This window comes from Catharus ustulatus, chromosome 4 (assembly GCF_009819885.2).
Source record: "Catharus ustulatus isolate bCatUst1 chromosome 4, bCatUst1.pri.v2, whole genome shotgun sequence".
Lineage (NCBI taxonomy): Eukaryota > Metazoa > Chordata > Aves > Passeriformes > Turdidae > Catharus > Catharus ustulatus.
In genome coordinates, this window is record NC_046224.1 from 40,217,984 (window position 1) to 40,233,640 (window position 15,657).

The 15,657-nt window shown below is 44.1% G+C and overlaps 1 protein-coding gene across 6 annotated transcripts in view; it reads left to right on the forward strand.

Annotated features, from left to right (window-relative positions):
- Nucleotides 1-2,582: 2,582 nt before the first annotated feature.
- The window catches only part of NR2C1 (nuclear receptor subfamily 2 group C member 1), a 53,952-nt gene continuing 40,877 nt past the window's right edge, over nt 2,583-15,657 (forward strand). For 3 of the 6 annotated variants that reach the window (XR_004417648.2, XM_033057335.1, XM_033057339.1), the window contains exons 1-2: nt 2,583-2,664; nt 12,214-12,289. Coding sequence is in view for 5 of the 6 variants with exons in the window: in XM_033057335.1 (XP_032913226.1) it covers nt 12,236-12,289 (54 nt within the window). In the remaining variant the exon portion in view is untranslated. The other 3 variants (XM_033057337.1, XM_033057338.1, XM_033057336.2) reach the window with 3 other exon arrangements.

Below are 15,657 nucleotides of genomic sequence, written 5' to 3' on the forward strand. Positions count from 1 at the left end.
GGTGACAGAATACATACTTTTGGTTACGTCCTGCACTGCAACCCAAGACAATGCCGTGTTCAGTTCTGGGCGCCTCACTGCAAGAAAGACACTGAGGTGCTGGAGCATGTCCAGAGAACAGCAACAGAGCTGGAGAAGGGTCTGGAGCACAAGTCTGATGAGGAGCGGCTGATGGGCTGTGGTTGTTTAGTTAGAGAAAAGGAGGTTCAGGGGAAACCTTACTGATGTCTTCAAGTACCTGAAGGGAGGTTGTAGCCACGTACTCAGTTTCCTTTCTTAAATAACAAGGAACAGAACAAGAGGAAATGGCTTCGAGTTGCAGAAGGAGAGTTTGATTAGATATTAGGAAAATCTCTTCATTGGAAGGGTTGCCAAGGACTGGCACGGACTGCCCTGTGAAGCAGAGAACTCACCATCCTTGGAGGTATTTAAAAGATGTGTAGATGTGGCACTTTGAGACATGGTTTAAGTGGTGGACTTGAGCAGTTGCTGGCCTAAAAGTTGGACTCAATGATCTTAGAGGTCTTTTCCAACCAAAATGATTATTTAAATCTATAGGTATTTTAGCAGGATATGTGAAGGAGAGATTTTTGTGTCAGGTTAGTTATGCTGCGTCTTTATATATATCTGAAAGCAGTTTTTTGAAAACTTGCAGTAATAGCAGAAAAGGTTTTGCTTCTCTGCGTGTTTTTGATAGGGATGTGTCTCTTGTAATCCTGGCTGACACAGCTACAGAGGTATGCCTTCATATGCACATCAAATATGAATTGGGTCACTTGCTAAGAAAAAAACAAAGTATGTTTTACCAGTTACAGTGACATTTCTGCTGTACTGAGGATATAAGAATACTTGGCTTAAATAAGCTTTGGTGCAAAATACTTGGCATTTGTTAAATTAAACTGTGCTAAGCTCCATCATTTAGAAAGTGGATGTGCAGCTCAAGCTAGTTTGGGAAGTGACAAGTACTATAAATTGAGAGTGCTGCAACATTTGACAATTAAAGGAATTGCTTAGCAAGTTAATTTTTCTGACTTAAAAATTCTTCACTGAGTTCATTTGCATTTGGTGTTTGGGAACGTCTTTGATCAAAAAGCAAAATATGATGCTTGCAAGTCCTGACTGAACTAGTGATCTTGAGCTAGGCTTTACAGATACAGAAGCAGCTGTGGGACTGGGAGTGGGAAGAAAAGAGTAAAGGAATTTACAAGATAAAAGGGTGCATAATTTTGTTAATGTTAACACACAAATTTACTTGTATTCTTTGGGGTTTTTTTCCTATCACTGCTGTTCAGATGTTAATGCTCATGTCATCTGATTCAGTAGAAATTGCATTAAATGGTATAAATTATTTTCAGATCATGAAATTGCACATACAGCCCTGGTGACCTAAATGATCTTGAAGTGGCTGCTGATCTCTGACCACAGCTAAACCATCTTGAACAGATGAAAGAAGAAGAAGGGAAAGGCTGTATTTAAAGTATAAAACTCTTAAATCAGAGAAATTTAAAATAATTAGCATAAACTAAGTAAGTAGCTGACACAACTTTGGTCCAAATAGATGTTGAGACAGAGCCGAAGCAGCAGCAAGTTGTTCCTATGGCACTACCCCAGCAGGAACTGGCACTCATTGGCAGCAAGGCCATTGCCTTCCTAAGAGCTGTTCCGGGCACTGTTGGCATTTAAGGATGGAACTTGCTTCTGCCATGCAGGTGAAGAGCCGCTCTTTCAGACTCAGCTGGTTGAACTACTGCAGTGACTGTGCAAGGCACTGTGTGTGCCTCCATCATGGGGCATGTTTCAAACCAAATCTGCCAGTCTTGCCTCTGGATCTGCTTCAGCTGGGAGAGCCCACCAAGCACCCCAAAGCCCAAATGCTGTATGGTGCACCTGCGGTGACCAACACCACTCGGTGCCATTTCTCTGCAGGGAACTGCAGTGGGGCTTTGGAGACTGGTGCTCTCTGCTCGATGGGCAGAACACTCGAGAACTGTGTTCAGTTTTGCACCCCTCACTCTAAAAAGTGAAGCCAGAGTAGGTCAACAAGGCTCGTCAAGGATCCTGGACACATGCTTTACGAGGAAAGGCTGAGGGAGCTGGATTTGTTTAGTCTCAAGGAGGCTTGGGGGGCCCTCATGGCTCTCTCACAACTACCTATAAGAAGGGCGTAGTGAGGTGAGGGAATGATCGCTTCTACCGTGCCTTTAAGCGGTACCAGAGAGATTTCCAGATGAGAAAAAAATCTTTTATCCGTTAGGATGTTCAGGTACTGGAACAGCCTGCCCAGGGACGTCGGAGTCACCTTGCCTGCAGGTGTTTTAAGAGGCATGCGGATGTGGCGGTGGGTGGTGTGTAGGTGTTACACGGGCAGCAGTGCTGGCTGGCCGGTTGCACTGGGCGCTCTTAAAGGTCTGCTCCGCGCTGGCGCTGCGGGCCCCGGCGGGCGGGCGCGGCGCTCAGGCCCGGCCGGTCCCGTTAGCGGCCGCTGCAACGCCCCGCCCTCACCGCCGCGCGCCCGGAGCGAGTCTGGAGCGCGGGCGCAGGCGCGGGGCCCGCGGCGGGCGGGGCCGAGCGGCGGCGGAGGCGGGGTCGCGAACTCTGACCCCCGGCAGCCGGAGCCGCGCCGCCGCCAAAGAAACCCGCCGGACCGGCCAGCGGGCCCGCCAGGTGAGAGAGAGAGACGCCCCCCGCAGCGGGCGCGGCCCGGCGGCGGGAGCACGGCGAGCGAGGGCGGCCGCGCTGTAACGATGCGGGCCCGCGCGGCTCCCGGCCGCCACCGCTGCGGAACGTGGAGCGGAACGCGCCCGCCCCGCCCCGGGGCCCGGCCCGGCCCCGGGCGGCCCCGCGCCCCCCGACCTTTCACCTACAGGAACCGCTTGCGTGTCCCGCCGCCCCGCATCCGGGCGGTGCCGGCCGCCGCTTCCCGCGGGAGCCGGGCAGAGCAGCCGCGGGGGGAGGCGGCGGCGGACGATGGGCGATGCCCCCTCGTGCTGGGCCCTGGCCCCGCGCAGCCATTTTGTGCGGAGCGGCGCGGCGGGGGCGGGCACGGCTCCGGCTCCGCGCCCCCGCCCCGCCAACCCCCGGGCAGGGGAGATGCGAGGGCAGCGAGCCGGGGCGGCACGGAGGGCTGGGGACGGAGGGACCCCGTCCTTGTGCTGTAGCTTGGCCTTGGCGCATCTCCCTTCCCCTCTCCCGAGCCCTGCGCCTCAGCATTCCTGGGGGTGACCGTGCGCTTCCCCGAACCTCCCAGCCACTCTGTGCCTGCCGACCTTTTGTATATCCCTGGCGGCTGTGTGGGTTTATTTGGGTTAAGGCAGTATGTCCTGAGTAACACCCGGCATTATTCTTGTTGGGTCATGTGACCCTGTCGCTGTTCTTTATTTTGTCTCGTTGGGTGGGGTGTTTCTTCTAAGCTGCGGAGTTTGTGCAGTCTTTATTTTTTCTTTGTTGCCATGTATTGCTTTAAGTGTAAAAAGCATGGCCGCATGCCCCAGGATGTGCTTACATTTGCAGGTTGTGGAGGGAATAGAGAGATGCTGTGTGTTGTGCAAGTGAACTGAAACAACAGAGGAGGGAAAAAACCTTGATACTGAAAGATGAGTGTGTGAACATGATTCTTGAAAAACCGAGTTAGGCAATCATTCTTATGTGAAATCTCTGATTTGAAGCTACTAGTGTCAGCAGAGTGGACTTGGGAAAGTGGTGTAGCAGGAAGAGTTGCATCCACACTTGGCATGGAAAAATAAGATGGGAAAAAATTCAAATAGTTTTCTATAGAACAGCTTCCTGGTTTTGGATTCAGCATTATATAAGTAGAAGTAGAAGTATTTGAACGGTGGGAAAACATCACAATTTCTATGCCAGTTCGGACAGTTTTCATCTGGTGACTGTTTCTAATTTTGTATGGCTTTTTCTGTAAGTTACTTTTCTGAAAATAATTCTGCGAATGCTTTCCCCACCCCCTTTGGTCCATGTTTGGCAGTTGTGACACGAGATGTCCAACAGAGTATTTAGCCCATGATTTGCTCCTTGCTGTACAGTTTTACTCAGGGGCACTTGTGGGCACTTGTTTGAGTGAAGTCTTAAGGTCTGTGAAATGTTTGCCTGCTTTTCTCTGTAGCTCCTTTTCCAGAGATATTGCTGAACCTCCCTTATCACAGAACAAAGTATTTTCATGTGATGGTGGTCAGCTGTATGTGTACACGTGTGTGATAATACAAGGAAGGTAACTGAGGTCACCCCAGAGTTGTGCAGTCCTCAGCTGCTTGCACTGCTCTGAATGGTTGGACACCGCTTACTAAGTCTGCTGCATTCTGCAGTAACAAATAAAGATGCTGATTACGAAAAGAAGCTCACAGTACATAAATTAATGCACTTTAACTTTTCTCCTCAATTCTTATTAATATTTCTGGTTTTCTTACTGTTTGTATTTTCTTGTGAAACGTACTCTTGAAGGGAACAAATTTCATGGGAATTCTGTTATCTTTAAGAATAGCTGTATCCCAGGCTAGATTGTGGGATAGGAGGGTTTTTTGTTTGGGGTTTTCATGTTTTTGGTGCTTTTTTAAAGTCTGCTTTAATTTTTCAGTTTAAGGTTCTTAACCTGTGAAGAGAAAGCTAAACAACATGTGTAACTCTGAAGCTGATCCTGTCTTGGGGGGAAAGGGCTTGAACCAGATGACCTCCAGAAGTACCTTTCAACATGAATTATTTAATGATTGTATTGTTATTAAAGGGCAGGGGGAGCAGACAGGTGTGCAGGGAGCCAAAACCAAACAAAACCCCTCTGATACTGTAGGATGCAGTTAAATAGCTCACCTGTGAAATACAGGTACAGAATGCTTATAGCTAATGTGGTAGTCCTGTGAAAACTGACTCTGATCCATAATGGGAAATCTCATGTTCACAATAGTAAGATTACATTGTTCTCTATGCTTATATTCCATTTTTGTATTAATTGTATTATGTGCTTATTGTATTATGTAATTGAAGTTTGTGAAGCCAGTGAATTTGCTGGAGTTTGTGAAGGAAAGCAGTCTCCCTAAAGAAACAAATTTGTGTCTAATGTTTGGGTCAAAAAGCCCTGAAAAAAGCAGTACCTCATGCTTACATAACGAGTCTTAACTGCATGTAAGGACTGGAGTGGTGTCACATCTTAGCTGGTCCATGTTTGTTGTGCTAGTGGACTAAGTGTGGCTCTCAGCTGGCAAGTGCTGCAGCTGGTGTAGGGGGTGTGTGTCCTGCTTCAGCAGCCATCCTGGCTTAAGCACTTCTAACAGCAACCTTTGCTAACCTGAGCTGCTGTGGCTGATGGAGATCAGGGTGCCCTCAGGCCTGTGCTGGGTTTAACATCCCCTGTGGAAGAAGCAGAAACCTGCTGGGGAGGGTCACCCACAGGCTCTGGCTGGCACAGCTTTTTGTCACACATAGGCTGCAGTGTGCAACCAACAGTGACCATCAGGGGAAACTAAACTGTACCTGGGTAACTTTTTGGCAAAGTTTGGGGGGATTTTTGGTTGTTTGTTTTGTTTTCTTTGTTTTGTTTTGCCCTTTTTTTTGTCTCCTTAGTGGTGTTTCAGGCTGCTTTTAGCACTTTAAACTTGTGCCTGTCCAAAGGCATGTTGTATCCATTACTGGGATAAAGTAACCTGCTGCAAAACAGAATTATATCAGTAGAATTTTATGGATAAAACTGTGAAGGTACAGTTAATTAAATTCTTACTCTTGTGTATACAGACCTGTCCGTATTTCTACCCTTCAGTCACTGGTTTTTCATTCCAGAGATTACTGCATTACTTGCCAAAATCTTAAATCAGTGAAGGATTTATTTTATGTAAAACCAAACTCTTTAAAATTCCAGTTTTCTGTGACTGGAAGATGGCTTGTGCTGTCTGAGTCCCATATATCTGATGATGCAGTGCTACAGATTTTATAAGAAAATACATTCCTTTCTGAAATTCATGGTCTATGGACTGTCTTTCTGTATCAATATTTAGATTAATTTTGTTGACTTTGTCAGGCCTTCTCTAAAAGGCTATTTACATTTGTTTAACTTAAATTACTTTTGTTCAATTCAATAATAAGCCAGGCTGGACTAAGCTCAGTATTTGAATGCTTTTTTAGAAGTTAAAGTGGAAACTTGAAAAATGCAAACCACCAAAAAACTAAAGCCAAACCCTCTGCTATTGTTGTATTAGCTCTCATACACAGTTATTTCTATCCAAATAAGTTGAGGTTCTTGTTTATAATTTAGCACTAACTGTGAGAACTACCCCATTTAGTGTGGTAATTTGTTTCCTTTGAAGTATTAGCAGGACCATGTGTCAATGTGACTCTTAATTGGCCTTTATATAAAGATTTCTTCAGAGTGCTTTTCACATGTTTATAGGAATTTTTAAAATCCCAAACCAAATAAAAATATTAAAGAACACACACCCACACCCTCTTTAACAAAACCTAATCCGGTGTAGTTGGTAACAAACGAAAAAAACAGGGAATCACAAACTACTTGGGTTGGAAGGGAACATAAAGGTCATCTAGTTCCAACCACTCTGCCATGGCAGGGATGCCGTGCTCTACGTTAGTTTGCTCAGAGCCCCATCAAACCTGGCCTTGAATGTTTCCAGGGATGGGGCATCCATAGATTCCCTGGGAAACCTGTTCTAGGGCCTCACTACCCTCACAGTAAAGAATTTCTTAATATCTAAACTAAACCTACTCTCTCTCAGTTTTAAGTCATTCCCCCTTGTGCTGTCACTATACACCCTTGAAAAAAGTCTCTCTCCAGCATTCTTATAGGTTCCCTTCAGGTACTGGAAGGTTGCAGTTAGGTCACCCTAGGCCTTCTCCAGGCTCAACAATCCCAGTTCTCTCAGCCTTTCCTCGCAGGAGAGGTGCTCCATCCCTCTGATCATCTTGGTGTCCTCTGGACTCTCTCCAACAGATCCATGTCCTTCCTGTGCTGGGACAACAGAGGTGGATGCAGCCCTGCAGGTGGGGTCTCACAGGAACAGAGCAGAGGGGCAGAATCCCCTCCCTCCCCTGCTGGCCACACTGCTTTGGACACGTTTGGTTTTCTGGGCTGAGTGCCCATGGCTGGGTCCAGCCTCTCATTGAGGAGAGCCCTCAAGTCCTCAGGAGGGCTGCCCTTGATCAGTTCATCTCCCAGCATATTTTACATGGGACAATGTCAACAGTGATTTCCTGGAAAGATGTGTGAGAAACTCAGTTTCGTTGTATGGGAGTTTTGTGTCTTTTTTTGGGTTTTTTTTTGTTTTTCCTTTTTATCTGAAGGAAGCTTCCATGGATATGCTGATGTGCAAGTTTGTAAGGGTTGTCTTATTAGTAGTACTGTTGAAGAGGTTTGCTGATTTCTGTAGAGTGCCTTGATGTATCAACTACCTCATCCGTGGCTGTAGTTCAGTGAATACTCCAAATGGTCATCGTGCATAACACCTGAATGGGCAATTTGGCATTATACTTAAGCTGATATGTCATTGTGGGCTTTTTTCCAAAAAGAAGTGTCTTGATTCTGCTTGCTTTTCCTGTGTTGTGTGTAACAATTGTTAGGTGCAGGATGAATAAAGTCAGAAGATGAGTTTACAGCTATACAGCCATGAAGGCAAATGCAGAGTGGAACAAAGCCAACAGTGAGGCTGCCTCTCAGGAAATACTCTAATTGTACCATGGAGCATGTACTGCCTCCAAGCGTTCAGAAAGAGGGGTTTGCCCTTGCTGTTTTGTGTTAGAGTGATCTTTCTGTGCCAGCTAGAATGTACCTGGCAGAACCTAATCCAGTGAACAGGGAAGTCTTTAGTCAGATGAGTGTCCTGGTTCATGGTGCAGCTTCAGCTCTGGTGCAGGGAATCAGTTTGGGGTTTTTTTCTGATTTTTTTTTTTCCTTTTGTAGGCTTCAGGTGGAGATGCAGTCTATGGCTGACAGTACACAAGGCAGGTTGACCTGATTAACTGGCTATCTCCTTATCTAGCTCTGGCATGTAGCCAGTGCTCCTGTGAGTAGGCTCCACTTGCAGACAGCCCCCTTGCCTTTCCTCCTCCTTTTCCCAGTTGATTGTGGGACTAGTGAGCGAAGTCAGCTCACCTGTACCTGATGGGGCAGGTTCTAGAGATACCATGATAAAAGAACCAGAAGCCAAGGCCTGAAAGTGCAACTATCCCTTTGGTGGCCCAGACAGTAAAACTTATTTGTCAACCACCTGAAAATATAGCCTTGTGATTCTATTTTCTCATGTTTCCTCCCACTCTAGCACTTGCTTACAAGAGAAGGTGGTGAGAGCACTGATTTTAAATTAATTGAACAGGCATGCCTACAAATGCATCTCTTTCTGCATTGTTCTGTGCCTTTTAATTACTCCCTTACGCTTTTGCAAGCGTCTCATTTTCCCTTGCTTACCTGCAGGTCCAGCTGCTTCTGTTTCATGTTGTTACTTGTCCTTTATATATGCACTGTCTAAATCTTCATCTCATGCATATTTTGAAAAACAGAATCTAACTGGGTGTCAAGGATCACATAAATGTTCCTCAGTTCATTGATAAAGAGAATCTTACTCCTTCAAATCTGCCAACTGTTCTACCCTCTTGAACAGTGTGGTTTACAGAACAATAATCCAACAATAGCTCATTTAGCTTGCCATCTTCATTGAGCTTTTCTTATATGAAGCACTGAGCACAGTAGCATCATTTGTTTCACAAATGTGTTTTAATTCCTTGGCTTAATTTATTATCTATAAAACATTGCAGAAAACTGCTCTAATGTATAAAGAAATCTTGGGCTGTTCTTTAACTTACTTAAGCACTAACTCAGGCACGCTTAATCACAGAGGGATCATTAAGTGCATTCCATTTTATCTGTAGGAATTTATTAAACAACTTTGGCACGGGCTATGCTGAATTCTTAATTAGTGTATGATTAGTTTGATAATGGAAGTGAGGACTAGTTTCCATTTTAAGGTACAGTGTACCTGTAAGCCCAATGTGATGACCTGAGCTAAAATCCTTAGTTGACTTTGAGGTGTATTGAAATCATTCAGTACTGAAGCAGTAAGACTACGGAGAGAGATTGTTTCCCCTTCTTTTGCAGTTAGTTTTCTGTTATGCTAACTTTTGGAGCCTTCCTAAAAAGTCATGTTGACCTTCCTGTATTTGTCTTTACCGTGTGTCATGGTTTAACCCCAGGCAGTCACTTGTTCACTCCCCTTCCAGTGGGACTGGGGAGAGACTCAAAAGGGTAAAAGCTGGAAAACTCATGGGTTGAGATAAGCACAGTTCAATAGAGAAAGCAAAAGTCACACGGAAAAGCAAAGCAAAACAAGGAATAATTCACTGTATCCACTTGATGGGCAGGTGTTCATCCATCTCCAGGGCAGGTTGCTGGCTGAATATCTGATGTGATGGTAGGGCCCTGTCATGTGTAATGGTTACTTGGGCAGACAAATGCCATTGTTCTGTTTGCTTCTTCCTCTTTCTGTTTTTATATACTGAGCTTGATGTCATATGGCATAGAATATACCTGTGGTCACCTGTCCTGGCTGTATCTGAACCCATCTCCCATGTACCTCCAACTTCCTCACCAGTGTGGCAGCACGAAAAAGCAGAAAAGGTCTTGGCTGTATGTAAGCACTGTTCAGAGATAACAAAATGATCTCTGTATTATCAACCCTGTGTTCATGACAAATCCAAAACACAGCCCAGTACCAGCTACCGTGAAGAAAATCACCTTTCCCCCAGCCAAAACCAGTGCACTGAGAAAAGAACAAAAAATAAAGTTCAAAGTAACTTCTGCAGTCATATACCTGTACCTCTAAAGTATCTAGAACATACTTGTGTAACTTCATTAGTTTAACAGGTTGATTTAATCTAGGAAAGACCCCTGTATTAAGACACATTCCATACGTAGTAATTAGAAGAATCGTTTTTCATTCCGTACATACAAACTTGTTTAACAGTGCCAGTAGGGTAAGTTAGACTACTAAAATTTTACAAACTTTGGTTTTTGTACCAGTAAAATTTCAGTGGTATGACACTTTTTTCCGAAGTAAACTGTAGATCTTTGGAATAGACAGAATTTTTTCATGTTGTGTCTTCATGCTGATGTGGTTTGCTCTTACACTTTTAAAGGATATCACTTCAGAATCAAGGCACTTATTAGACAGCTATACCAACAGTATAATATTATAAAATGAGAGATGTTGTCATTTATATTAAATTTAGCATTGAAACATAAATCAATGTACTTCCTGTTACTACTTTTAAAGTCCTTAGTCTACCCTGGTATAATATTAAAAAATATTATTAATAGGAACCTCCTACTAGGACAATTAAAGTCATATAACTTTTGTCTCTGGGGAAGGATAAGTTAAGCAGTTCTGGGTATAACTGAACTGTGCTAGTGGAGAGGTTAGTTCTTCTGACTACCAACCCTCAAAATTGCTGTCTGCTCTCATCAGAATATTTCCTGACCCATTTCAGTTGAACTCTTCATCATAAAAGTTCAGTCTTGTTTGCGTACTTGATGTCCTATGTTCATGCAAGTGTAGTTCAAATGAGTCTCTTTTAGATGAGTTTCAAAAATTCACTGCTAGGTTTATGCCTCTCTGAGAGCCAACAGCTGGTTGGCACCCTACAGCTGGTGCATCATAGTTGAATACATGTGTATTCCTTCACTGCTTTACTCCAAGGTGAAACGTGTCAGTTTAAATCACTTTCAGTTTTCAAGCTAAGTTGTTTTACTAATACATCTTGACTGTGAGTGCAGTCACATCTGATTTAGGAGAACTAGCTGGTGCAAATTAATGCCTCAAAGTGATATGTTTTGTTATTTTGTGATGAAGTAGCACTCACTTCTGGCGCTCTATATGTAAACAGTACAATATTTTGTTGCTATTATTTTATTTTAAAGAAGAAGACATTGAAAGACACATTGCTTGCCTTGAAAATTCTAAGTGCTTTTTGAATAGTGATTATGCTGCAGCTCACTGGATGCAGAAGTGGGCTAACAAGAGTGCTCCTGCAAGGATGCTGACACCTAGATCTTCCTAGGAGATAATACTTTTCAGCATAAGCTTCAGTATAATATCTTTATATGCATGCCTGTTATCTATTGTCCTAATTTAACTAATAATGCAGCATGCTAGTGAGTGATTTAGAATGGTCTACAGTGCCCAAATATTTCTGTATTTTCCCTTTCACACATTAATTAGGCTTTAGTATAGCATTGGACACGCCTCTAAGGGCTTCAGTTCTTGCTCTAGTCAAAAAAGATTTCTCTTTCCAATTTTAAGGACAGAATTAGCTTGAGTTAAATTTAAGTTAAAAGAAAGTTAAATTTTTTATTTGCATGGCTCGTTAGGGAGGCTTTGAGAGTCCCTGAGGAGGAGGAAATTCTTAGGAGTTCTAGAAAAGTTAAAGAATGAAAACCAGTATTAGTGTAAGAGTACTGTCTTTGTTCATGCAAGAAGCAGGTATTGCAGTCTTTAATTCACTTTTGTCAGTAAAACTGTTTATACGGTGCTTTATGGTTTGTGATTGTTCCTTTTAAGTGCTGCCTAGTGAATATTTGTATATTGATAATATAATATATGCCTTTCCAAATAAACAAGGCATGCATCTGAGTCTTTTATACTGCATTAATGTAGCAGTGTCTGTTAAACCCCACAAATTCTTATGAAGATTTGGACTTGCACTGTAGCTACAGTATTGATAATGAAACAGCATTCTTTTTTTGTAAACACTTATCTTCTGTGTCCCACATGCTGCCTCCTGTAAGTTAGAAAATTGACCTTCAAGCACTCCTGTTAATACTAAAAAATCTTTGTGACTTCAGAAGAAGTTAGATTTGCCCCTATTGATTTGCATTAACAAAACTGTCTGTGTTCCAGTTTTTTTAAAATGTTAAATATGTACCTCCTGATGTAATGGTCAGTAATAAACTTCTGTTCTCACAGTGATTTAGTATATTTTTTGTTGGAAAAGCAAAGGAGGAAAAATAGGAAGTCTTTGTGTGAGTTATTTAAATAAAGCAATACAAAGTTTGCAAATAGCAAATTATTTATTTTTCTACTATAATCAAACTATAAATTCTGCAGGGATGTCATCTTCATAAAACTGTGAACGCAGTTATGTGAACTGTATTTTCCCCAGCATATTTTTACTTTTGAAACTACAGATGTTAAGCATCTTCTTTCCTTTCTTTGACAGGAAATTCTGGTGATTAAAGATCATGGCAACCGTAGAGGAACTGGCCCATCAAATTTTTGAACAGCAAATGGGAGAGGTACATAAATTTTGAGTCCTTTTTAAGACAAATTTAATAATAAAATGCACAGACTGATATGTAAAAACCAAAATCGCAAGAGAAAATTTTTGATACAGACAAGGCTTCTGGACACTTCCCTCAGAAGGCAGAAGAACCTAGTATGTCCATTTTAAAGTTATGCTGCAAAGCCTTTTTTGCCAGAGTTCACCCCACAGAAGTTAAGGACAATCTAACAGTGTTTTCAGTAAGTCACTAGCTTTTCAGCTTGCTGTCTGGCCTGTAGTGGTTTTCAGAGAGCCATCTGGTTGTGTAATTTCTTTACTCACTTCTAGTTAACATAGTCAGGACACAGCTTTTACTTTACAACTGTGCAATTACTTAATTTGTCATTTTTGTTTTCACTAGTGAAGTTTTGCCGTGTTCTTCACGTTCAGATATATGCGCTTGTTCTTGTCAAAAGAAAGGTTGACCTACTGTTTGTGCAGGTGTCTAGTTTTGGTTCTTTGTGATGTGTGTGCAGAATCTGTGTACAGCAGCCAGAGAACTGCCAGAGGTGCATAGATAGTTTGAGAGTGTGGATATGAGTGTACATAGTTATCTAGAAAGTTTTAGCATAGCATAGACTATTTAAAATTAGCACCACTTTAAATGAGAGGCAGTTATTTATTTGTGTTAAATAAATGTTACTCTTTAGCTTGAAATATCCACTCTTGGATTCTTGTCTAGACATAGACTTATTTCTCAAGTAGTTTTATTTCCTCTCAGCCTTAATTTCAGATGGAGAAGTTGGAGTGGAGGATGGGATGGTTAATTCTACTCCGAATAAATTCTCACAGCTTTTATTTTTGTAGCATCTGGGTGTTGCTAAGGCTATCTCAAAAGGACGTCAGTGGTTTATGGGATGTATGATGTTTTCTTTTTATTAGTTGACCTCTTTATTAGGTGAGAACTTATGTTTAATGCAGTTTTGCTTTGGGACTATAATTATTTGTTGAGGTCTAAATAGGACTATATTCTCTGTTTGTATTTGTTTCTTTTTGACAGTGCAAGGCTAGTCAAAGCTAGCTGAAGTGTACATTCCACTCAGAGGATGGTGTGATGATGGTATTTAGCCTCTGTGGGGTTGTTTCTCAGTTGCATAATGTGATTCCAGGAGACACTGAGCTGACTTAGTATCTCAGCACCATGGGAGAGAGAGGGTCCTTTTTCTGTTTATTTCCTTGTTATTTTCCCCATCAACAGCAAGCTAATAACCCAGCCAAAACAAGTGGAAGGATTTCTGCTGGGTTCACAGAGCAGGGTCTGAGAAGGCTCCAGTGACTACCAGAGCCAGCACAAAGAAGATGGCTGGTAGCCAAAGAAAGGCAGGGGAGAAAACAGAGTGAAGGTGCAGTGCTGCAGAGAGCTGTAGCTGTTCCTGGTGAAATCACAGCTCTACAGTTTTCATGGCTATTTTGTCAGCAGTGTAGGTTAGAATTTGTCCTTTAGCAAGGTTTTACTCTGTCTGAGACAGTCACATCGTATTTGGCAGCTTAACCATTCCCCAGTCGTGACTTAGCCACTTATTCTCACGCTATGCTAGCCTTGCTCATGTAAGCTCTGTGTGTCAGCATCCGGTGGACAAAACTAGGAAAAAAACCAAACCTACAGCATAGTGGAGGAATGTCATCTCCCTGTTGGTTGTGATCAGTGCCCTTATTTCGTACAAGGTGCAGCCCAACCAGGCACATGGTTGGAAGGACTGAAAAGCATCCCTGAGGGCAGTGCAAGCTGGGACTCCTAAGCCAAAATTATTGTCAGTGGTGTAGGCCATGCATGAATGTGCTGCCTGAAAGGTGGAATCAACAAGGGAAGCATTCTCACGGGTGCTTCCATGCAATGATTTACATTCCTGCCTACCTACAGGCTGTAATTTCTTGGTATTCCTAATCTCTGTAAACACTGAAAAATCATAGTTTAAGATCTAGAGAACTTCAGCAGTATTTTTGCTAGCATTTACAATTGTCTTGGATGTTGAAAGGAAAAGGTGTTCCAATATTAAGGAGAGTGGAAATGCTTCTGTGTATCATTGAAATGATGGTCAGAAGTGTTTTGTACATAGATTTTGATTTTTTTTATCATATCAATTGTTCATGAAGCATTTTAAATCACAAAATTACCACAACAATTTTACAATGGTGTTCACAACCATACTTTTGTTAATTTAGGACTTTTTGTGTGAAAGCAAAACACTGAAGCAAAATATAACCCTGTCTATATGGGTCATTGTGCAGTGATTGTCATTGCTCAGATTCTGCCATCTGCTAGTCATCTTTTGCTCAGTGCGAGGTAATTCTTATTTCTACATCAAGACCACATTTCTTGATTCATATAGGGAAGCTACCTGCCAAGAGCCTTCAGCATTGTTCTTTCTTTAATCTGTGGCTGGGTACAGTAAGTATATGGTGATTCATTTCCACAGCCCTGCCAGTTTACTGTAATAGAGGAAAGCTGCATAGTTGTTGAAACAATCTGCCACACATAAAAAGTACAATTTTTAAGAAAATCTGCAGTTACAGTAATTTCACTAATACAAGCCGCAGCAATTTGACAAAAATTTTGGTGGAAACCCGGAAGTGCGGCTAATAGTCGGGTGCGGCTAATATATTAATAATTTTCTGACATTTACAACCCCAGACGTGCCAGCCAGAGTGCCGAGCCAAGCACCGGCCAGTAAAAGCCGGCATTTCGCAATTGTTACAGTGTTACCGTGTTGCCCTGGCTCCCTGCAGGCAGCACGGGGGGGCGGGGAGAGAGGCGGGAGAGCTCTCTTCTTCCCTCCTCTGCCGCAGCCCGGGGGAGGAGGGGGGGTGCGCCGCCATTGACGCGGCCCGGGGAGCCGACGGGGGGGGGGGGGCGCCGCCATTGCCACGGCTCGAGGAGGACGCGGGGGGGCCGCGCCGCCATTGCCGCGGCCCGGGGAGGACGCGGGGGGGGGGGCGCCGCCATTGCCGCGGCTCCGGGAGCCGGCGGGAGCCCCGCGCCGCCATTGCCGCGGCCCGGGGGGGGGCGGGAAGTGCGCGCCGCCATTGCCGCGGCTCGGGGAGGAGGCGGGGTGCTTTGTCCGCGCCCGCCGCCGGCGCCACGGGCGCGGGAAAGCTCCGTCCCCGCCCGCCGCCGCTGCCGTAGGAGCGGGGGAAGCTCCGTCCCAGCCTGCCACCGCGGGGCAGCGCCGACCCGGGGTGACCGAGCCCAGTGGCAGCGGTGGCCGGCCCCGAGCGGCAGCACCGGGCTGGGCCACCTGGCCCCGTCAGCGGCCCCTAGCGGGCCGAGCCTGCACAGCCTTAGCTCAGCCAGTAAACCCCGCCCTCCCGCGGTTCTGTTACTAATTGCACGCGGGTCCTCGC